Source organism: Salmo salar, chromosome ssa18 (assembly GCF_905237065.1).
Source record: "Salmo salar chromosome ssa18, Ssal_v3.1, whole genome shotgun sequence".
NCBI lineage: Eukaryota > Metazoa > Chordata > Actinopteri > Salmoniformes > Salmonidae > Salmo > Salmo salar.
Window position 1 is genome coordinate 41,770,435 of NC_059459.1, and position 27,301 is coordinate 41,797,735.

Below are 27,301 nucleotides of genomic sequence, written 5' to 3' on the forward strand. Positions count from 1 at the left end.
CAGATCATGTTACCTCTATAGAACAGATCCTGTAGATACAGATCATGTTACCTCTATAGAACAGATCCTGTAGATACAGATCATGTTACCTCTATAGAACAGATCCTGTAGATACAGATCATGTTACCTCTATAGAACAGATCCTGTAGATACAGATCATGTTACCTCTATAGAACAGATCCTGTAGATACAGATCATGTTACCTCTATAGAACAGATCCTGTAGATACAGATCATGTTACCTCTATAGAACAGATCCTGTAGATACAGATCATGTTACCTCTATAGAACAGATCCTGTAGATACAGATCATGTTACCTCTATAGAACAGATCCTGTAGATACAGATCATGTTACCTCTATAGAACAGATCCTGTAGATACAGATCATGTTACCTCTATAGAACAGATCCTGTAGATACAGATCATGTTACCTCTATAGAACAGATCCTGTAGACACAGATCATGTTACCTCTATAGAACAGATCCTGTAGACACAGATCATGTTACCTCTATAGAACAGATCCTGTAGACACAGATCATGTTACCTCTATAGAACAGATCCTGTAGACACAGATCATGTTACCTCTATAGAACAGATCCTGTAGACACAGATCATGTTACCTCTATAGAACAGATCCTGTAGACACAGATCATGTTACCTCTATAGAACAGATCCTGTAGACACAGATCATGTTACCTCTATAGAACAGATCCTGTAGACACAGATCATGTTACCTCTATAGAACAGATCCTGTAGACACAGATCATGTTACCTCTATAGAACAGATCCTGTAGACACAGATCATGTTACCTCTATAGAACAGATCCTGTAGACACAGATCATGTTACCTCTATAGAACAGATCCTGTAGACACAGATCATGTTACCTCTATAGAACAGATCCTGTAGACACAGATCATGTTACCTCTATAGAACAGATCCTGTAGACACAGATCATGTTACCTCTATAGAACAGATCCTGTAGACACAGATCATGTTACCTCTATAGAACAGATCCTGTAGACACAGATCATGTTACCTCTATAGAACAGATCCTGTAGACACAGATCATGTTACCTCTATAGAACAGATCCTGTAGACACAGATCATGTTACCTCTATAGAACAGATCCTGTAGACACAGATCATGTTACCTCTATAGAACAGATCCTGTAGACACAGATCATGTTACCTCTATAGAACAGATCCTGTAGACACAGATCATGTTACCTCTATAGAACAGATCCTGTAGACACAGATCATGTTACCTCTATAGAACAGATCCTGTAGACACAGATCATGTTACCTCTATAGAACAGATCCTGTAGACACAGATCATGTTACCTCTATAGAACAGATCCTGTAGACACAGATCATGTTACCTCTATAGAACAGATCCTGTAGACACAGATCATGTTACCTCTATAGAACAGATCCTGTAGACACAGATCATGTTACCTCTATAGAACAGATCCTGTAGACACAGATCATGTTACCTCTATAGAACAGATCCTGTAGACACAGATCATGTTACCTCTATAGAACAGATCCTGTAGACACAGATCATGTTACCTCTATAGAACAGATCCTGTAGACACAGATCATGTTACCTCTATAGAACAGATCCTGTAGACACAGATCATGTTACCTCTATAGAACAGATCCTGTAGACACAGATCATGTTACCTCTATAGAACAGATCCTGTAGACACAGATCATGTTACCTCTATAGAACAGATCCTGTAGACACAGATCATGTTACCTCTATAGAACAGATCCTGTAGACACAGATCATGTTACCTCTATAGAACAGATCCTGTAGACACAGATCATGTTACCTCTATAGAACAGATCCTGTAGACACAGATCATGTTACCTCTATAGAACAGATCCTGTAGACACAGATCATGTTACCTCTATAGAACAGATCCTGTAGATACAGATCATGTTACCTCTATAGAACAGATCCTGTAGATACAGATCATGTTACCTCTATAGAACAGATCCTGTAGATACAGATCATGTTACCTCTATAGAACAGATCCTGTAGATACAGATCATGTTACCTCTATAGAACAGATCCTGTAGATACAGATCATGTTACCTCTATAGAACAGATCCTGTAGATACAGATCATGTTACCTCTATAGAACAGATCCTGTAGATACAGATCATGTTACCTCTATAGAACAGATCCTGTAGACACAGATCATGTTACCTCTATAGAACAGATCCTGTAGATACAGATCATGTTACCTCTATAGAACAGATCCTGTAGATACAGATCATGTTACCTCTATAGAACAGATCCTGTAGATACAGATCATGTTACCTCTATAGAACAGATCCTGTAGATACAGATCATGTTACCTCTATAGAACAGATCCTGTAGATACAGATCATGTTACCTCTATAGAACAGATCCTGTAGATACAGATCATGTTACCTCTATAGAACAGATCCTGTAGATACAGATCATGTTACCTCTATAGAACAGATCCTGTAGATACAGATCATGTTACCTCTATAGAACAGATCCTGTAGATACAGATCATGTTACCTCTATAGAACAGATCCTGTAGATACAGATCATGTTACCTCTATAGAACAGATCCTGTAGATACAGATCATGTTACCTCTATAGAACAGATCCTGTAGATACAGATCATGTTACCTCTATAGAACAGATCCTGTAGATACAGATCATGTTACCTCTATAGAACAGATCCTGTAGATACAGATCATGTTACCTCTATAGAACAGATCCTGTAGATACAGATCATGTTACCTCTATAGAACAGATCCTGTAGATACAGATCATGTTACCTCTATAGAACAGATCCTGTAGATACAGATCATGTTACCTCTATAGAACAGATCCTGTAGATACAGATCATGTTACCTCTATAGAACAGATCCTGTAGATACAGATCATGTTACCTCTATAGAACAGATCCTGTAGATACAGATCATGTTACCTCTATAGAACAGATCCTGTAGATACAGATCATGTTACCTCTATAGAACAGATCCTGTAGATACAGATCATGTTACCTCTATAGAACAGATCCTGTAGATACAGATCATGTACATTATAATATTAACAGTATTCTCTATCATCAGACTATCAGAATTAGATTCCTCAATACAGCTAAACATTGATCTACAGTGGGGAGGTGGAGAGGAGGGAGGAGGAGGAGAGGAGGAGGAGGAAGGAGAGGAGAGAGGAGCAAAGGAAGAGAGGAGGAGAGGAAAAGAGAGGAGGAGAGGAAAAGAGAGGAGGAGAGGGAGGAGGAGGAGGAGAGGAGGAAGGAGGAGAGGAGGTGGAGGAGGAGGAGGAGAGGAGAGGAGGAGGAGAGGAAAAGAGAGGAGGAGGGCGGAGGAGAGAAGGAGAGAAGGAGAGGAGGAGAGGAGGAGGAGGAGAGGAGGAGGAGAGGAGGAGAAGGAGAGCAGGAGAGGAAGAGGAGGAGAGGAGGAGAGGAGAGAGAGACATAACTTATGGAAAAGCTACATTAACACATCAGATAATGATTAATGCAGTGATAAAACCATATTATTCACCACACGCTGTGCTTCATTCTGTAAACAACAGGGAGATGAAAATATTTCTGCTGACCACACACTCCTCTCCTCCAGTCTCTCTAACCGCTCTAATAATTAACGTTGTGAGTGGCTGGACGAGGCCAGCTATCAGGCTAGATGCAGCGATCCTATTGGCTCCCTGGTCCCAGCCTCGGTAACCCCACTAAGGTCCTGTCACAACTGATTCATTGCCACGGTAACATAACTGACATTCCATGTTGTTGTTGAACAACAGAGAACGCAACGATCTCTAGGTAAAATCCAATTAGGTAGGACGTGCCGTCCCAAACGGCGCCCTATTCCCTATATAGTGCACTACTTTTAGCAATGGGCACTGGTAAAAAAAAGAAGTAGTGCACTATATAGGGAATATGGCGCCATATGGGATGCAGACAATATTTCCATAGCAAAGCTGGCACGGTCTGTTGAAATGACGTGACGTCTACATTTACATGAACGGTACACTGCCCTGTGGAAGAAAAGCAATGGCTCGTCAATTTAAAGGTGCTGTGGCTTAGAGACAGCCTCGGAATCCAAACGGAACCGTGCTATGGAACCGTGCTACGGAACCCGTGCTACGGAACCGTGATACGTTCCGTTGGTAATAGCAGGACAATGAAGTCTTGATCCTGTTTGGATTTGGAGACTAGCTTTTATATAAGGACTTTGGCTTCCTACTGACCCCTTTACATGGAATCTATCACTTCCATGGTTAAATAAAGGTCAAACAGCCTAAATTAAAGGGATTCTGCAGGACGTTAGTTATTACTAGCTGCAGCGTAGCCTTGTGGTTAGAGTGTTGGACTAGGAACCGAAAGGTTGCAAGTTCCAATCCCTGAGCTGACAAGGTACAAATCTGTCGTTTTGCCCCTGAACAAGGCAGTTAACCCACTGTTCCTAGGCCGTCATTGTTAATAAGAATTTGTTCTTAACTGACTTGCCTAGTAAAATAAAGGTAAAATAAAAAAATATTGATTCCATTACAGTTTGAGCAGCACTTCCGTGATTAAAGAGAGAAGAAACATTTACGTTGCCATCGTCACCTAGGAGAGCTACTGTCAATATAGCTATTTCTGTTGTTGCTGTAATGTACATGATGCTGACGCTGTAATGTACATGATGCTGACGCTGTAATGTACATGATGCTGACGCTGTAATGTACATGATGCTGACGCTGTAATGTACATGATGCTGACGCTGTAATGTACATGATGCTGACGCTGTAATGTACATGATGCTGACGCTGTAATGTACATGATGCTGACGCTGTAATGTGCATGATGCTGACGCTGTAATGTGCATGATGCTGACGCTGTAATGTGCATGATGCTGACGCTGTAATGTACATGATGCTGACGCTGTAATGTACATGATGCTGACGCTGTAATGTACATGATGCTGACGCTGTAATGTACATGATGCTGACGCTGTAATGTACATGATGCTGACGCTGTAATGTACATGATGCTGACGCTGTAATGTACATGATGCTGACGCTGTAATGTACATGATGCTGACGCTGTAATGTACATGATGCTGACGCTGTAATGCACATGATGCTGACGCTGTAATGCACATGATGCTGACGCTGTAATGCACATGATGCTGACGCTGTAATGTACATGATGCTGACGCTGTAATGTACATGATGCTGACGCTGTAATGTACATGATGCTGACGCTGTAATGCACATGATGCTGACGCTGTAATGCACATGATGCTGACGCTGTAATGCACATGATGCTGACGCTGTAATGTACATGATGCTGACGCTGTAATGTACATGATGCTGACGCTGTAATGCACATGATGCTGACGCTGTAATGCACATGATGCTGACGCTGTAATGTACATGATGCTGACGCTGTAATGCACATGATGCTGACGCTGTAATGCACATGATGCTGACGCTGTAATGCACATGATGCTGACGCTGTAATGTACATGATGCTGACGCTGTAATGTACATGATGCTGACGCTGTAATGTACATGATGCTGACGCTGTAATGTACATGATGCTGACGCTGTAATGTGCATGATGCTGACGCTGTAATGTGCTTGATGCTGACGCTGTAATGTGCATGATGCTGACGCTGTAATGTACATGATGCTGACGCTGTAATGTACATGATGCTGACGCTGTAATGTACATGATGCTGACGCTGTAATGTACATGATGCTGACGCTGTAATGTACATGATGCTGACGCTGTAATGTACATGATGCTGACGCTGTAATGTACATGATGCTGACGCTGTAATGTACATGATGCTGACGCTGTAATGTACATGATGCTGACGCTGTAATGCACATGATGCTGACGCTGTAATGTACATGATGCTGACGCTGTAATGTACATGATGCTGACGCTGTAATGTACATGATGCTGACGCTGTAATGTACATGATGCTGACGCTGTAATGTACATGATGCTGTAAATTAAACATCCTCAGCCAGGTATCCTACAAGGCTAGGGCTCTGTCTCAAATCACACCCTATTCCCTACGTAGTGCACTACTTTGACCAGGGCCCTTTGGCCAATGGCACCCTATTCCCTACGTAGTGCACTACTTTAACCAGGGCCCAATGGCCAATGGCACCCTAATCCCTACGTAGTGCACTACTTTGACCAGGGCCCTTTGGCCAATGGCACCCTATTCCCTACGTAGTGCACTACTTTGACCAGGAACCATGGGCTGTCATTTGGGATACAATCTAAGAATGATAATTCTCCTACTACATTATTGTATCTATAACGTAATGAATGGCCCTGTAACAGAGTGACTGAAAACCATCTCTCACAGCCGAGTCAGAGTCACATTATCTATATAGTGGACCATAGAGAGACCAGACACATTATCTATATAGTGGACCATAGAGAGAGACCAGACACATTATCTATATAGTGGACCATAGAGAGAGACCAGATACATTATCTATATAGTGGACCATAGAGAGAGACAAAACACATTATCTATATAGTGGAACCATAGAGAGACCAGACACATTATCCATATAGTGGAACCATAGCGAGAGACCAGTCAAATTATCTATATAGTGGACCATAGAGAGACCAGTCACATTATCTATATAGTGGACCATAGAGAGACCAGACACATTATCTATATAGTGGACAATAGAGAGAGACCAGACACATTATCTATATAGTGGAGCATAGAGAGACCAGTCACATTATCTATATAGTGGACCATAGAGAGACCAGTCACATTATCTATATAGTGGACCATAGAGAGAGACCAGACACATTATCTATATAGTGGAGCATAGAGAGAGACCAGACACATTATCTATATAGTGGAGCATAGAGAGAGACCAGACACATTATCTATATAGTGGAGCATAGAGAGAGACCAGACACATTATCTATATAGTGGACCATAGAGAGAGACCAGACACATTATCTAAATAGTGGAGCATAGAGAGAGACCAGACACATTATCTATATAGTGGACCATAGAGAGACCAGTCACATTATCTATATAGTGGAGCACATAGAGAGACAAGACACATTATCTATATAGTGGACCATAGTGAGAGACCAGACACATTATCTATATAGTGGACCATAGAGAGACCAGTCACATTATCTATATAGTGGACCATAGAGAGACCAGACTCATTATCTATATAGTGGACCATAGAGAGAGACCAGACACATTATCTACATAGTAGACCATAGAGCGACCAGACACATTATCTATATAGTGGACCATAGAGAGACCAGTCACATTATCTATATAGTGGACCATAGAGAGACCAGTCACATTATCTATATAGTGGACCATAGAGAGAGACCAGTCACATTATCTATATAGTGGAACCATAGAGAGACCAGACACATTATCTATATAGTGGAACCATAGAGAGACCAGACACATTATCTATATAGTGGAACATAGAGAGAGACCAGTCACATTATCTATATAGTGGACCATAGAGAGAGACCAGACACATTCTCTATATAGTGGAACCATAGAGAGACCAGACACATTATCTATATAGTGGAACCATAGAGAGACCAGACACATTATCTGTATAGTGGACCATAGAGAGACCAGATACATTATCTATATAGTGGACCATAGAGAGAGACCAGACACATTATCTATATAGTGGAGCATAGAGAGACCAGATATATTATCTATATAGTGGAACCATAGAGAGACCAGACACATTATCTATATAGTGGACCACATAGAGACCAGACACATTATCTATATAGTGGAACCATAGAGAGAGACCAGACACATTATCTATATAGTGGAGCATAGAGAGAGACCAGATACATTATCTATATAGTGGAGCATAGAGAGACCAGATACATTATCTATATAGTGGACCACATAGAGACCAGACACATTATCTATATAGTGGAACCATAGAGAGAGACCAGACACATTATCTATATAGTGGACCATAGAGAGAGACCAGATACATTATCTATATAGTGGAGCATAGAGAGACCAGATAAATGATCTATATAGTGGACCATAGAGAGAGACCAGTCACATTATCTATATAGTAGAGCATAGAGAGACCAGACACATTATCTATATAGTGGACCATAGAGAGAGACCAGACACATTATCTATATAGTGGACCATAGAGAGAGACCAGACACATTATCTATATAGTGGACCATAGAGAGACCAGATACACTATCTATATAGTGGACCATAGAGAGAGACCAGATACATTATCTATATAGTGGACCATAGAGAGAGACCAGTCACATTATCTATATAGTAGAGCATAGAGAGACCAGACACATTATCTATATAGTGGACCATAGAGAGAGACCAGACACATTATCTATATAGTGGACCATAGAGAGACCAGACACATTGTCTATATAGTGGACCATAGACAGACCAGATACATTATCTATATAGTGGACCATAGAGAGACCAGACACATTATCTATATATTGGAACCATAGAGAGATACCAGATACATTATCTATATAGTGGACGATAGAGAGAGACCAGACTCATTATCTATATAGTGTACCATAGAGAGACCAGAGACATTATCTATGTAGTGGAACCATAGAGACTAAAAACAGAAAGATAGTTGAGCTTCCTACAAACCAATTCATGACACAGCTTGAAGAAAGACTCTAACCTCCAGGCTCTGCTTTGGAAAAATCTATCACATTTTACAGTATAATAGCCTCCAGTTCTCTCTCTCTCTCTCTATTTCTGTCTCACTCTTTGCAACATTTGGGGAAAGCCCCAGCTGGTTTGAAATGGCAAAAAAAAAAAAAAAAATATATATAATAATAATAAGAAGAAATGAGATTCTTCCTCATTGTGTCCCGTTGTCCCATAGAGATATATAGAGTTCGCAACATTGTATCTGTCCTATGGCGTCTGTGAGCACACGGGCAGCGTCATTGAGACCGATACAACATTGTAAGCTCTCTATACATTTCTATGCGACAACGGAACACAATGAGTAAGTAGATAGAATCTTGTATTTTTTTATGATTAAAAACACAATATTGATTTCTAAGTATAGCTTTGTAATGACCAACTACTCAGCTTGGAGTAGTTACAAGGTTTACTTCCCTGCTTTTCAGATGACCTGGCAACTGTACCGGGAGACTTTCAACAATTGCGCTAAACTAACGATATGCTAGCTTCTATAATCTCCAAACTGCCCGATGAGAAATAAAAATGGTATCCATGAATTTGTCTCCAGAAAAACAACCTACATCTGGAAATCTCTACACTATCCCTTTAATATTTAACTTGTTACTTTTAGTATATAATACTGTACGTCAATATGACACACTAGTAACCATGGTAGAATAATACTGTACGTTAATATCACACACTAGTAACCATGGTAGAATAATACTGTACATCACTATCACACACTAGTAACCATGGTAGAATAATACTGTACGTTAATATCACACACTAGTAACCATGGTAGAATTATACTGTACGTTAATATCACACACAAGTAACCATGGTAGAATAATACTGTACATCACTATCACACACTAGTAACCATGGTAGAATAATACTGTACATAGATATCACACACTAGTAACCATGGTAGAATAATACTGTACGTTAATATCACACACTAGTAACCATGGTAGAATAATACTGTACGTCACTATCACACACTAGTAACCATGGTAGAATAATACTGTACGTCACTATCACACCCTAGTAACCATGGAAGAATAATACTGTACGTTAATATCACACACTAGTAACCATGGTAGAATAATACTGTACGTTAATATCACACACTAGTAACCATGGTAGAATAATACTGTACGTCACTATCACACACTAGTAACCATGGTAGAATAATACTGTACATAGATATCACACACTAGTAACCATGGTAGAATAATACTGTACGTAACTATCACACACTAGTAACCATGGTAGAATAATACTGTACATCACTATCACACACTAGTAACCATGGTAGAATAATACTGTACATCACTATCAAAAACTAGTAACCGTGGAAGAATAATTCTGTACGTCACTATCACACACTAGTAACCATGGCAGAATAATACTGTACGTCACTATCACACACTAGTAACCATGGTAGAATAATACTGTACATAGATATCACACACTAGTAACCATGGTAGAATAATACTGTACGTCACTATCAAATACTAGTAACCATGGTAGAATAATACTGTACATCACTATCACACACTAGTAACCATGGTAGAAAAATACTGTACATCACTATCAAACACTATTTAACCATGGTAGAATAATACTGTACGTCACTATCACACACTAGTAACCATGGTAGAATAATACTGTACGTCACTATCACACACTAGTAACCATGGTAGAATAATACTGTACGTTAATATCACACACTAGTAACCATGGTAGAATAATACTGTACGTTAATATCACACACTAGTAACCATGGTAGAATAATACTGTACGTTAATATCACACAATAGTAACCATGGTAGAATAATACTGTACGTTAATATCACACACTAGTAACCATGGTAGAATAATACAGTACGTTAAGATCACACACTAGTGACCATGGTAGAATAATACTGTACGTTAATATCACACACTAGTAGCCATGGTAGAATAATACTGTACGTCACTATCACACACTAGTAGCCATGGTAGGATAATACTGTACATCACTATTACACACTAGTAACCATGGTAGAATAATACTGTACATCACTATCACACACTAGTAACCATGGTAGAATAATACTGTACGTCACTATGACACACTAGTAACCATGGTAGAATAATACTGTACATCACTATCACACACTAGTAACCATGGTAGAATAATACTGTACGTCACTATCACACACTAGTAACCATGGTAGAATAATACTGTACGTCACTATCACACCCTAGTAACCATGGTAGAATAATACTGTACGTTAATATCACACACTAGTAACCATGGTAGAATAATACTGTACGTTAATATCACACACTAGTAACCATGGTAGAATAATACTGTACGTTAATATCACACACTAGTAACCATGGTAGATTAATACTGTACGTTAATATCACACACTAGTGACCATGGTAGAATAATACTGTACATCACTATCACACACTAGTAACCATGGTAGAATAATACTGTACGTCACTATCACACACTAGTAACCATGGTAGAATAATACTGTACATCACTATCACACACTTGTAACCATGGTAGAATAATACTGTACATCACTATCACACACTAGTAATCATGGTAGAATAATACTGTACGTCGCTATCACACACTAGTATCCATGGTAGAATAATACTGTACGTTAATATCACACACTAGTAACCATGGTAGAATAATACTGTACATCACTATTACACACTAGTAACCATGGTAGAATAATACTGTACATCACTATCACACACTAGTAACCATGGTAGAATAATACTGTACGTCACTATGACACACTAGTAACCATGGTAGAATAATACTGTACATCACTATCACACACTAGTAACCATGGTAGAATAATACTGTACGTCACTATCACACACTAGTAGCCATGGTAGAATAATACTGTACATCACTATCACACACTAGTAACCATGGTAGAATAATACTGTACGTTAATATCACACACTAGTAACCATGGCAGAATAATACTGTACGTTAATATCACACACTAGTAACCATGGTAGAATAATACTGTACATCACTATCAAACACTAGTAACCATGGCAGAATAATACTGTACATCACTATCACACACTAGTAACCATGGTAGAATAATACTGTACATCACAATCAAACACTAGTAACCATGGTAGAATAATACTGTACGTCACTATCACACACTAGTAACCATGGTAGAATAATACTGTACATCACTATCACACACTTGTAACCATGGTAGAATAATACTGTACATCACTATCACACACTAGTAATCATGGTAGAATAATACTGTACGTCGCTATCACACACTAGTATCCATGGTAGAATAATACTGTACGTTAATATCACACACTAGTAACCATGGTAGAATAATACTGTACATCACTATTACACACTAGTAACCATGGTAGAATAATACTGTACATCACTATCACACACTAGTAACCATGGTAGAATAATACTGTACGTCACTATGACACACTAGTAACCATGGTAGAATAATACTGTACATCACTATCACACACTAGTAACCATGGTAGAATAATACTGTACGTCACTATCACACACTAGTAACCATGGTAGAATAATACTGTACGTCACTATCACACCCTAGTAACCATGGTAGAATAATACTGTACGTTAATATCACACACTAGTAACCATGGTAGAATAATACTGTACGTTAATATCACACACTAGTAACCATGGTAGAATAATACTGTACGTTAATATCACACACTAGTAACCATGGTAGAATAATACTGTACGTTAATATCACACAATAGTAACCATGGTAGAATAATACTGTACGTTAATATCACACACTAGTAACCATGGTAGAATAATACAGTACGTTAAGATCACACACTAGTGACCATGGTAGAATAATACTGTACGTTAATATCACACACTAGTAGCCATGGTAGAATAATACTGTACGTCACTATCACACACTAGTAGCCATGGTAGAATAATACTGTACATCACTATCACACACTAGTAACCATGGTAGAATAATACTGTACATCACTATCACACACTAGTAACCATGGTAGAATAATACTGTACGTCACTATGACACACTAGTAACCATGGTAGAATAATACTGTACATCACTATCACACACTAGTAACCATGGTAGAATAATACTGTACGTCACTATCACACACTAGTAACCATGGTAGAATAATACTGTACGTCACTATCACACCCTAGTAACCATGGTAGAATAATACTGTACGTTAATATCACACACTAGTAACCATGGTAGAAAAATACTGTACGTTAATATCACACACTAGTAACCATGGTAGAATAATACTGTACGTTAATATCACACACTAGTAACCATGGTAGATTAATACTGTACGTTAATATCACACACTAGTGACCATGGTAGAATAATACTGTACATCACTATCACACACTAGTAACCATGGTAGAATAATACTGTACGTCACTATCACACACTAGTAACCATGGTAGAATAATACTGTACATCACTATCACACACTTGTAACCATGGTAGAATAATACTGTACATCACTATCACACACTAGTAATCATGGTAGAATAATACTGTACGTCGCTATCACACACTAGTATCCATGGTAGAATAATACTGTACGTTAATATCACACACTAGTAACCATGGTAGAATAATACTGTACATCACTATTACACACTAGTAACCATGGTAGAATAATACTGTACATCACTATCACACACTAGTAACCATGGTAGAATAATACTGTACGTCACTATGACACACTAGTAACCATGGTAGAATAATACTGTACATCACTATCACACACTAGTAACCATGGTAGAATAATACTGTACGTCACTATCACACACTAGTAGCCATGGTAGAATAATACTGTACATCACTATCACACACTAGTAACCATGGTAGAATAATACTGTACGTTAATATCACACACTAGTAACCATGGCAGAATAATACTGTACGTTAATATCACACACTAGTAACCATGGTAGAATAATACTGTACATCACTATCAAACACTAGTAACCATGGCAGAATAATACTGTACATCACTATCACACACTAGTAACCATGGTAGAATAATACTGTACATCACAATCAAACACTAGTAACCATGGTAGAATAATACTGTACGTCACTATCACACACTAGTAACCATGGTAGAATAATACTGTACATCACTATCACACACTTGTAACCATGGTAGAATAATACTGTACATCACTATCACACACTAGTAATCATGGTAGAATAATACTGTACGTCGCTATCACACACTAGTATCCATGGTAGAATAATACTGTACGTTAATATCACACACTAGTAACCATGGTAGAATAATACTGTACATCACTATTACACACTAGTAACCATGGTAGAATAATACTGTACATCACTATCACACACTAGTAACCATGGTAGAATAATACTGTACGTCACTATGACACACTAGTAACCATGGTAGAATAATACTGTACATCACTATCACACACTAGTAACCATGGTAGAATAATACTGTACGTAACTATCACACACTAGTAACCATGGTAGAATAATACTGTACGTCACTATCACACCCTAGTAACCATGGTAGAATAATACTGTACGTTAATATCACACACTAGTAACCATGGTAGAATAATACTGTACGTTAATATCACACACTAGTAACCATGGTAGAATAATACTGTACGTTAATATATCACACTAGTAACCATGGTAGATTAATACTGTACGTTAATATCACACACTAGTGACCATGGTAGAATAATACTGTACATCACTATCACACACTAGTAACCATGGTAGAATAATACTGTACGTCACTATCACACACTAGTAACCATGGCAGAATAATACTGTACGTCACTATCACACACTAGTAACCATGGTAGAATAATACTGTACGTCCGTATTACACACTAGTAACCATGGTAGAATAATACTGTACGTCACTATCACACACTAGTAACCATGGTAGAATAATACTGTACGTCACTATCACACACTAGTAACCATGGCAGAATAATACTGTACGTCAATATCACACACTAGTAACCATGGTAGAATAATACTGTACGTCACTATCACACACTCGTAACCATGGTAGAATAATACTGTACATCACTATCACACACTAGTAACCATGGCAGAATAATACTGTACGTTAATGTCACACACTAGTAACCATGGTAGAATAATACTGTACGTTAATATCACACACTAGTAACCATGGTAGAATAATACTGTACATTAATATCACACACTAGTAACCATGGTAGAATAATACTGTACGTCACTATCACACACTAGTAACCATGGTAGAATAATACTGTACGTTAATATCACACACTAGTAACCATGGTAGAATAATACTGTACGTAACTATCACACACTAGTAACCATGGTAGAATAATACTGTACATCACTATCACACACTAGTAACCATGGTAGAATAATACTGTACATCACTATCAAAAACTAGTAACCGTGGAAGAATAATTCTGTACGTCACTATCACACACTAGTAACCATGGCAGAATAATACTGTACGTCACTATCACACACTAGTAACCATGGTAGAATAATACTGTACATAGATATCACACACTAGTAACCATGGTAGAATAATACTGTACGTCACTATCAAACACTAGTAACCATGGTAGAATAATACTGTACATCACTATCACACACTAGTAACCATGGTAGAAAAATACTGTACATCACTATCAAACACTATTTAACCATGGTAGAATAATACTGTACGTCACTATCACACACTAGTAACCATGGTAGAATAATATTGTACGTTAATATCACACAATAGTAACCATGGTAGAATAATACTGTACGTTAATATCACACACTAGTAACCATGGTAGAATAATACTGTACGTTAATATCACACACTAGTAACCATGGTAGAATAATACTGTACGTTAATATCACACACTAGAAACCATGGTAGAATAATACTGTACGTCACTATCACACACTAGTAACCATGGCAGAATAATACTGTACGTCACTATCACACACTAGTAACCATGGCAGAATAATACTGTACATCACTATCACACACTAGTAACCATGGTAGAATAATACTGTACGTTAATATTACACACTAGTAACCATGGTAGAATAATACTGTACGTCACTATCACACACTAGTAACCATGGAATAATAATACTGTACATCACTATCACACACTAGTAACCATGGTAGAATAATACTGTACATCACAATCAAACACTAGTAACCATGGTAGAATAATACTGTACGTCACTATCACACACTAGTAACCATGGTAGAATAATACTGTACATCACTATCACACACTTGTAACCATGGTAGAATAATACTGTACATCACTATCACACACTAGTAATCATGGTAGAATAATACTGTACGTCGCTATCACACACTAGTATCCATGGTAGAATAATACTGTACGTTAATATCACACACTAGTAACCATGGTAGAATAATACTGTACATCACTATTACACACTAGTAACCATGGTAGAATAATACTGTACATCACTATCACACACTAGTAACCATGGTAGAATAATACTGTACGTCACTATGACACACTAGTAACCATGGTAGAATAATACTGTACATCACTATCACACACTAGTAACCATGGTAGAATAATACTGTACGTCACTATCACACACTAGTAACCATGGTAGAATAATACTGTACGTCACTATCACACCCTAGTAACCATGGTAGAATAATACTGTACGTTAATATCACACACTAGTAACCATGGTAGAATAATACTGTACGTTAATATCACACACTAGTAACCATGGTAGAATAATACTGTACGTTAATATCACACACTAGTAACCATGGTAGATTAATACTGTACGTTAATATCACACACTAGTGACCATGGTAGAATAATACTGTACATCACTATCACACACTAGTAACCATGGTAGAATAATACTGTACGTCACTATCACACACTAGTAACCATGGCAGAATAATACTGTACGTCACTATCACACACTAGTAACCATGGTAGAATAATACTGTACGTCCGTATTACACACTAGTAACCATGGTAGAATAATACTGTACGTCACTATCACACACTAGTAACCATGGTAGAATAATACTGTACGTCACTATCACACACTAGTAACCATGGCAGAATAATACTGTACGTCAATATCACACACTAGTAACCATGGTAGAATAATACTGTACGTCACTATCACACACTCGTAACCATGGTAGAATAATACTGCACATCACTATCACACACTAGTAACCATGGCAGAATAATACTGTACGTTAATATCACACACTAGTAACCATGGTAGAATAATACTGTGCATCACTATCACACACTAGTAACCATGGTAGAATAATACTGTACATCACTATCACACACTAGTAACCATGGTAGAATAATACTGTACGTCACTATGACACACTAGTAACCATGGTAGAATAATACTGTACATCACTATCACACACTAGTAACCATGGTAGAATAATACTGTACGTCACTATCACACACTAGTAACCATGGTAGAATAATACTGTACGTCACTATCACACCCTAGTAACCATGGTAGAATAATACTGTACGTTAATATCACACACTAGTAACCATGGTAGAATAATACTGTACGTTAATATCACACACTAGTAACCATGGTAGAATAATACTGTACGTTAATATCACACACTAGTAACCATGGTAGATTAATACTGTACGTTAATATCACACACTAGTGACCATGGTAGAATAATACTGTACATCACTATTACACACTAGTAACCATGGTAGAATAATACTGTACGTCACTATCACACACTAGTAACCATGGCAGAATAATACTGTACGTCACTATCACACACTAGTAACCATGGTAGAATAATACTGTACGTCCGTATTACACACTAGTAACCATGGTAGAATAATACTGTACATCACTATCACACACTAGTAACCATGGTAGAATAATACTGTACGTCACTATCACACACTAGTAACCATGGAATAATACTACTGTACATCACTATCACACACTAGTAACCATGGTAGAATAATACTGTACATCACAATCAAACACTAGTAACCATGGTAGAATAATACTGTACGTCACTATCACACACTAGTAACCATGGTAGAATAATACTGTACATCACTATCACACACTTGTAACCATGGTAGAATAATACTGTACATCACTATCACACACTAGTAATCATGGTAGAATAATACTGTACGTCGCTATCACACACTAGTATCCATGGTAGAATAATACTGTACGTTAATATCACACACTAGTAACCATGGTAGAATAATACTGTACATCACTATTACACACTAGTAACCATGGTAGAATAATACTGTACATCACTATCACACACTAGTAACCATGGTAGAATAATACTGTACGTCACTATGACACACTAGTAACCATGGTAGAATAATACTGTACATCACTATCACACACTAGTAACCATGGTAGAATAATACTGTACGTCACTATCACACACTAGTAACCATGGTAGAATAATACTGTACGTCACTATCACACCCTAGTAACCATGGTAGAATAATACTGTACGTTAATATCACACACTAGTAACCATGGTAGAATAATACTGTACGTTAATATCACACACTAGTAACCATGGTAGAATAATACTGTACGTTAATATCACACACTAGTAACCATGGTAGATTAATACTGTACGTTAATATCACACACTAGTGACCATGGTAGAATAATACTGTACATCACTATCACACACTAGTAACCATGGTAGAATAATACTGTACGTCACTATCACACACTAGTAACCATGGCAGAATAATACTGTACGTCACTATCACACACTAGTAACCATGGTAGAATAATACTGTACGTCCGTATTACACACTAGTAACCATGGTAGAATAATACTGTACGTCACTATCACACACTAGTAACCATGGTAGAATAATACTGTACGTCACTATCACACACTAGTAACCATGGCAGAATAATACTGTACGTCAATATCACACACTAGTAACCATGGTAGAATAATACTGTACGTCACTATCACACACTCGTAACCATGGTAGAATAATACTGCACATCACTATCACACACTAGTAACCATGGCAGAATAATACTGTACGTTAATATCACACACTAGTAACCATGGTAGAATAATACTGTGCATCACTATCACACACTAGTAACCATGGTAGAATAATACTGTACATCACTATCACACACTAGTAACCATGGTAGAATAATACTGTACGTCACTATGACACACTAGTAACCATGGTAGAATAATACCGTACATCACTATCACACACTAGTAACCATGGTAGAATAATACTGTACGTCACTATCACACACTAGTAACCATGGTAGAATAATACTGTACGTCACTATCACACCCTAGTAACCATGGTAGAATAATACTGTACGTTAATATCACACACTAGTAACCATGGTAGAATAATACTGTACGTTAATATCACACACTAGTAACCATGGTAGAATAATACTGTACGTTAATATCACACACTAGTAACCATGGTAGATTAATACTGTACGTTAATATCACACACTAGTGACCATGGTAGAATAATACTGTACATCACTATTACACACTAGTAACCATGGTAGAATAATACTGTACGTCACTATCACACACTAGTAACCATGGCAGAATAATACTGTACGTCACTATCACACACTAGTAACCATGGTAGAATAATACTGTACGTCCGTATTACACACTAGTAACCATGGTAGAATAATACTGTACATCACTATCACACACTAGTAACCATGGTAGAATAATACTGTACGTCACTATCACACACTAGTAACCATGGAATAATACTACTGTACATCACTATCACACACTAGTAACCATGGTAGAATAATACTGTACATCACAATCAAACACTAGTAACCATGGTAGAATAATACTGTACGTCACTATCACACACTAGTAACCATGGTAGAATAATACTGTACATCACTATCACACACTTGTAACCATGGTAGAATAATACTGTACATCACTATCACACACTAGTAATCATGGTAGAATAATACTGTACGTCGCTATCACACACTAGTATCCATGGTAGAATAATACTGTACGTTAATATCACACACTAGTAACCATGGTAGAATAATACTGTACATCACTATTACACACTAGTAACCATGGTAGAATAATACTGTACATCACTATCACACACTAGTAACCATGGTAGAATAATACTGTACGTCACTATGACACACTAGTAACCATGGTAGAATAATACTGTACATCACTATCACACACTAGTAACCATGGTAGAATAATACTGTACGTCACTATCACACACTAGTAACCATGGTAGAATAATACTGTACGTCACTATCACACCCTAGTAACCATGGTAGAATAATACTGTACGTTAATATCACACACTAGTAACCATGGTAGAATAATACTGTACGTTAATATCACACACTAGTAACCATGGTAGAATAATACTGTACGTTAATATCACACACTAGTAACCATGGTAGATTAATACTGTACGTTAATATCACACACTAGTGACCATGGTAGAATAATACTGTACATCACTATCACACACTAGTAACCATGGTAGAATAATACTGTACGTCACTATCACACACTAGTAACCATGGCAGAATAATACTGTACGTCACTATCACACACTAGTAACCATGGTAGAATAATACTGTACGTCCGTATTACACACTAGTAACCATGGTAGAATAATACTGTACGTCACTATCACACACTAGTAACCATGGTAGAATAATACTGTACGTCACTATCACACACTAGTAACCATGGCAGAATAATACTGTACGTCAATATCACACACTAGTAACCATGGTAGAATGATACTGTACGTCACTATCACACACTCGTAACCATGGTAGAATAATACTGTACATCACTATCACACACTAGTAACCATGGCAGAATAATACTGTACGTTAATATCACACACTAGTAACCATGGTAGAATAATACTGTGCATCACTATCACACACTAGTAACCATGGTAGAATAATACTGTACATCACTATCACACACTAGTAACCATGGTAGAATAATACTGTACGTCACTATGACACACTAGTAACCATGGTAGAATAATACTGTACATCACTATCACACACTAGTAACCATGGTAGAAGAAATACTGTACGTCACTATCACACACTAGTAACCATGGTAGAATAATACTGTACGTCACTATCACACCCTAGTAACCATGGTAGAATAATACTGTACGTTAATATCACACACTAGTAACCATGGTAGAATAATACTGTACGTTAATATCACACACTAGTAACCATGGTAGAATAATACTGTACGTTAATATCACACACTAGTAACCATGGTAGATTAATACTGTACGTTAATATCACACACTAGTGACCATGGTAGAATAATACTGTACATCACTATTACACACTAGTAACCATGGTAGAATAATACTGTACGTCACTATCACACACTAGTAACCATGGTAGAATAATACTGTACGTCCGTATTACACACTAGTAACCATGGTAGAATAATACTGTACGCCACTATCACACACTAGTAACCATGGTAGAATAATACTGTACGTCACTATCACACACTAGTAACCATGGCAGAATAATACTGTACGTCAATATCACACACTAGTAACCATGGTAGAATAATACTGTACGTCACTATCACACACTCGTAACCATGGTAGAATAATACTGTACATCACTATCACACACTAGTAACCATGGCAGAATAATACTGTACGTTAATATCACACACTAGTAACCATGGTAGAATAATACAGTACGTTAAGATCACACACTAGTAACCATGGTAGAATAATACTGTACATTAATATCACACACTAGTAACCATGGTAGAATAATACTGTACGTCACTATCACACACTAGTAGCCATGGTAGAATAATACTGTACGTTAATATCACACACTAGTAAACATGGCAGAATAAGTTATCTTCTCTCTCTTTAGTATGTAGGCAGGGATGTCACTACTAGTGACAGAGTGACACTGAGAAGTTCAGTCATTGTCATAAAGAGGGGACAGAGGACAGAGGGGACAGGGGGACAGAGGGAACAGGGGGACAGGGGAAAGAGGGGACAGAGGGGACAGAGGGGGACAGGGGGACAGGGGGAAAGAGGGGACAGAGGACAGAGGGGACAGGGGGACAGGGGGACAGAGGACAGAGGGGACAGGGGGCAGGGGACAGAGGGGACAGAGGACAGAGGGGACAGGGGGGACAGGGGGACAGAGGACAGAGGGGACAGAGGGGACAGGGGGACAGGGGGACAGGGGACAGAGGGGACAGAGACGGGGACAGGGGGACAGAGGACAGAGGGGACAGAGGGGACAGGGGGGACAGGGGACAGAGGGGACAGAGGACAGAGGGGACAGGGGGGACAGGGGGGACAGAGGACAGAGGGGACAGAGGGGACAGGGGGGACAGAGGGAACAGGGGGGACAGGGGAAAGAGGGGACAGAGGACAGAGGGGACAGGGGGGACAGGGGACAGAGGGGACAGGGGGGACAGGGGACAGGGGGACATGGCTCTTTTCCTCTCTTCTTTCTGCCATTCATTCTCTGTTCTGTAACAAGGTGAAAAAACCCTCCCTCCCTCCAACTCTAACTTTCTCTGTCTCTCCTCTCCCCCTATTATTTTCCTCCCCTTCTTTCTCTCGCTCTTTCTCTCTCTCCATTCCTCTCCTCCCCCTTTCTCTCCCTAATCTCCTAGCTCTCCATCTCTGCTCTTCGGTCCTCTCTCTCCCTTTTCCCCTCTTCCTCCATCTCTCCACCCTCCTCTCTTCAGTCCCCTTTCTCTCTCTCTCTCTCTCTCTCTCTCTCACTACCCTCCTTTCTCTCTCTCCATTCTTCTCCTCTCTTCAGTCCCCTCTCTCTCTCCATTCTTCTCCTCTCTTCAGTCCCCTTTCTCTCTCTCTCTCTCTCTCTCTCTCTCTCTCTCTCTCTCTCTCACTACCCTCCTTTCTCTCTCTCCATTCTTGTCCTATCTTCAGTCCCCTCTCTCTCTCTCTCTCTCATTCTACTCCTCTCTTCAGTCCCCTCTCTCTCTCCATTCTACTCCTCTCTTCAGTCCCCTCTCTCTCTCCTCTCTCCATTCTTCTCCTCTCTTCAGTCCCCTCTCTCTCTGTCCTCTCTCCATTCTTCTCCTCTCTTCAGTCCCCTCTCTCTCTGTCCTCTCTCCATTCTTCTCCTCTCTTCAGTCCCCTCTCTCTCCATTCTTCTCCTCTCTTCAGTCCCCTCTCTCTCCATTCTTCTCCTCTCTCATCTCATCAGTCCTGTCCTCTCCTGACAGAGGGAGGATTAAAACACGGATGGACGTATCGCTGCTATCCAGATCCTGTTCCACAACACATTGATATTCACGGTTACACCTCTGCTACTGCAAGGTTAACAGCCATCTATATGATTACAGCCTACTGGGGCTTTGTCCTCTACAACTGCTGCTATTCAACAGACGCTAAACCACATACGTTTCACACCATCAATTCATAGAGAGACAGAGGAGGAGGGAGAAGGAAAGAGAGGGAGAGAGATACACAGAGGGAGAGAGACACAGAGAGGAAGAGAGAGAGATACACAGAGGAAGAGAGGGAGAGAGACAGAGGAAGAGAGGGGGAGAGATAGAAGGAAAGAGAGGGAGAGAGATACACAGAGGAAGAGAGGGAGAGAGACAAAGAGAGGAAGAGAGAGAGAGAGAGAGATACACAGAGGAAGAGAGGGAGAGAGACACAGAGGGAGAGAGAGAGAGAGAGAGAGAGAGAGAGAGAGAGAGAGAGAGAGAGAGATACACAGAGGAAGAGAGGGAGAGAGACACAGAGGAAGAGAGGGGGAGAGATACACAAAGGAAGAGAGAGAGAGAGAGAGAGATACACAGAGGAAGAGAGAGAGATACACAGAGGAAGAGAGAGAGTGATACACAGAGGAAGAGAGAGAGAGAGAGAGAGGGAGAGAGAGAGAGAGAGAGGGAGAGAGACACAGAGAAAGAGAGAGAGAGGGAGAGAGAGAGAGAGATACACAGAGGAAGAGAGAGAGAGAGAGGGAGAGAGAGAGAGAGAGATACATAGAGGAAGAGAGAGAGAGAGAGAGATACACAGAGAGAGAGAGAGAGAGAGAGAGAGAGAGGGAGCGAGATAGAGAGAGAATAAGAGAGAGACAGAGAGAGATACACAGAGGGAGAGAGAGAGATACACAGAGGAAGAGAGAGAGAGAGAGAGAGAGAGATACACAGAGGAAGAGAGCGAGAGAGAGAGAGAGAGGGAGAGAGATAGAGAGAGAGAGAGAATAAGAGAGAGACAGAGAGAGATACACAGAGGGAGAGAGAGATACACAGAGGAAGAGAGAGAGAGAGAGAGAGAGAGAGATACACAGAGGAAGAGAGAGAGAGAGAGAGAGAGAGAGAGAGAGAGAGAGAGAGAGTGTGTCTGAGCTATGTGTGTGTGTCCTTCTGTGCATGTATATTGATGTGTGTGTGTGTGTGTGTGTGTGTGTGTGTGTGTGTGTGTGTGTGTGTGTGTGTGTGTGTGTGTGTGTAATACCTTGAGCAGCTTAGCGTGCAGCAGCAGTGTGTAGGCAGCTTCAGTGTAGTTGTCACACTCCTTGTGGAGGTCACACAGCTTGTACAGGTACCTGTCCAGACAGAGGACACATGAGTCAACGGTACACACCTTGGTGGCCTTCAATATGACGTCGCCATGGTGACAACGGACAGAGACAAGTCAACTGTGTCTGGACTAGTCCCCTAGTCACTATATAGGGAATAGGGTGCTGGTCAATAGTAGTGCACTATATAGGGAATAGGGTCCTGGTCTAAAGTAGTGCACTATATAGGGAATAGGGTGCTGGTCAATAGTAGCGCACTATATAGGGAATAGGGTGCTGGTCAATAGTAGTGCACTATATAGGGAATAGGGTGCTGGTTAATAATAGTGCACTATATAGGGAATAGGGTGCTGGTCTAAAGTAGTGCACTATATAGGGAATAGGGTGCTGGTCTAAAGTAGTGCACTATATAGGGAATAGGGTGCTGGTTAATAATAGTGCACTATATAGGGAATAGCGTGCTGGTCTAAAGTAGTGCACTATATAGGGAATAGAGTGAGTCCTGGTCAATAGTAGTGCACTATATAGGGAATAGGGCGCTGGTCAATAGTAGTGCACTATATAGGGAATAGGGTCCTGGTCTAAAGTAGTGCACTATATAGGGAATAGGGTGCTGGTCTAAAGTAGTGCACTATATAGGGAATAGGGTGCTGGTTAATAATAGTGCACTATATAGGGAATAGGGTGCTGGTCTAAAGTAGTGCACTATATAGGGAATAGGGTGCTGGTTAATAATAGTGCACTATATAGGGAATAGGGTGCTGGTCTAAAGTAGTGCACTATATAGGGAATAGAGTGAGTCCTGGTCAATAGTAGTGCACTATATAGGGAATAGGGGGCCAATTGGGATGTGGGCTTATGCAGTTCATGGTGACATTTTCCTTTCATCTCAGAAAACGCTTTTTAGACGGCAACATGGGGCTGACTGACGGACCGCTGGGGCTGACTGACGGACCGCCGGGGCTGACTGACGGACCGCCGGGGCAGACTGACGGACCGCTGGGGCAGACTGACGGACCGCTGGGGCAGACTGACGGACCGCTGGGGCTGACTGACGGACCGCCGCTGGGGCTGACTGACGGACCGCTGGGGCAGACTGACGGACCGCTGGGGCAGACTGACGGACCGCTGGGGCTGACTGACGGACCGCTGGGGCAGACTGACGGACCGCTGGGGCAGACTGACGGACCGCTGGGGCTGACTGACGGACCGCTGGGGCTGACTGACGGACCGCTGGGGCTGACTGACGGACCGCTAGGGCTGACTGACGGACCGCTTGGGCTGACTGATGGAAAAGCAGGGAATGTGATTTACAGAAAATCACACAGACATTTGAGACAAAGCTTGGGTATAAAATAAATATTCTGATGTATTCACCACTGAATGTTTCACCAGTGAAAGAGAAAACCTCCTATTGTGATATGCAGTTATTCATTGTCAGTCAGGGAAGATTGCAAAAACTCCTGTCCTTGACTTCACAGAGGGACTGAGTACAAAAACACCAGGCCTTGACTTCACAGAGGGACTGAGTACAAAAACACCTGGCCTTGACTTCACAGAGGTACTGAGTACAAAAACACCTGGCCTTGACTTCACAGAGGTACTGAGTACAAAAACACCTGGCCTTGACTTCACAGAGGGACTGAGTACAAAAACACCTGGCCTTGACTTCACAGAGGGACTGAGTAAAAAAACACCTGGCCTTGACTTCACAGAGGGACTGAGTAAAAAAACACCTGGCCTTGACTTCACAGAGGTACTGAGTACAAAAACACCTGGCCTTGACTTCACAGAGGGACTGAGTACAAAAACACCTGGCCTTGACTTCACAGAGGTACTGAGTACAAAAACACCTGGCCTTGACTTCACAGAGGTACTGAGTACAAAAACACCTGGCCTTGACTTCACAGAGGTACTGAGTACAAAACACCTGGCCTTGACTTCACAGAGGTACTGAGTACAAAAACACCTGGCCTTGACTTCACAGAGGGACTGAGTACAAAAACACCTGGCCTTGACTTCACAGAGGTACTGAGTACAAAAACACCTGGCCTTGACTTCACAGAGGGACTGAGTAAAAAAACATCTGGCCTTGACTTCACAGAGGTACTGAGTACAAAAACACCTGGACTTGACTTCACTTCACAGAGGGACTGAGTACAAAAACAACTGGCCTTGACTTCACAGAGGGACTGAGTACAAAAACAACTGGCCTTGACTTCACAGAGGGACTGAGTACAATAGAACATTTACATTTACATTTAAGTCATTTAGCAGACGCTCTTATCCAGAGCGACTTACAAATTGGTGCATTCACCTTATGATATCCAGTGGAACAACCACTTTACAATAGTACATCTATATCTTTTAAGGGGGGGTAGAAGGATTACTTTATCCTATCCCAGGTATTCCTTAAAGAACAACAGAAAAGTGTAGTTGAGGAAGATGAAGAGCTCTTCCTACCTGATGTACATCTCTTCTCTCTCTATCTCCTTGTAGAAGTTCTGAGGATGAAAACATTGAAATAGTTTAACAAAACTGAAATGCTTTAAGTACGAAAGTGAAATAGCGACAACAAATCGCAACAATACCAAACATGAATGTTATGCAGCTGGTGTTTAAATCTCAAATGTCTTTCCAACAGTTGGAAAGTAAACTGTCAGTCACAATAAGACAGGTAACTCTAAGCTAGGCATCGCAGCAGGACGCAGCCAGACATCTGTCCACAACGGAACAGGACAGAACAGTGTGTGTCTCTCCTACCAGCACGTTGACAGTGCAGCTCATCCGGTTCTCCTTGTTCTCATCGTGCATGATGGTCCTGTAGTC

At 40.0% G+C, this 27,301-nt stretch overlaps 1 protein-coding gene across 10 annotated transcripts in view; it reads right to left on the bottom strand.

The window, feature by feature from the left end:
• The window catches only part of LOC106613940 (dedicator of cytokinesis protein 1), a 729,054-nt gene that overhangs the window by 119,654 nt on the left and 582,099 nt on the right, over positions 1-27,301 (bottom strand). For all 10 annotated transcript variants that reach the window (XM_045701156.1, XM_045701154.1, XM_045701151.1 and 7 more), the window contains 3 exons: positions 27,236-27,301; positions 26,936-26,976; positions 24,409-24,499 (listed from right to left, as the gene is read on the bottom strand). The exon at positions 27,236-27,301 is cut by the window's right edge and continues 91 nt beyond it. In XM_045701156.1, the coding sequence (XP_045557112.1) occupies positions 24,409-24,499; positions 26,936-26,976; positions 27,236-27,301 (198 nt within the window). The remainder of the gene's footprint in view (positions 1-24,408; positions 24,500-26,935; positions 26,977-27,235) is intronic.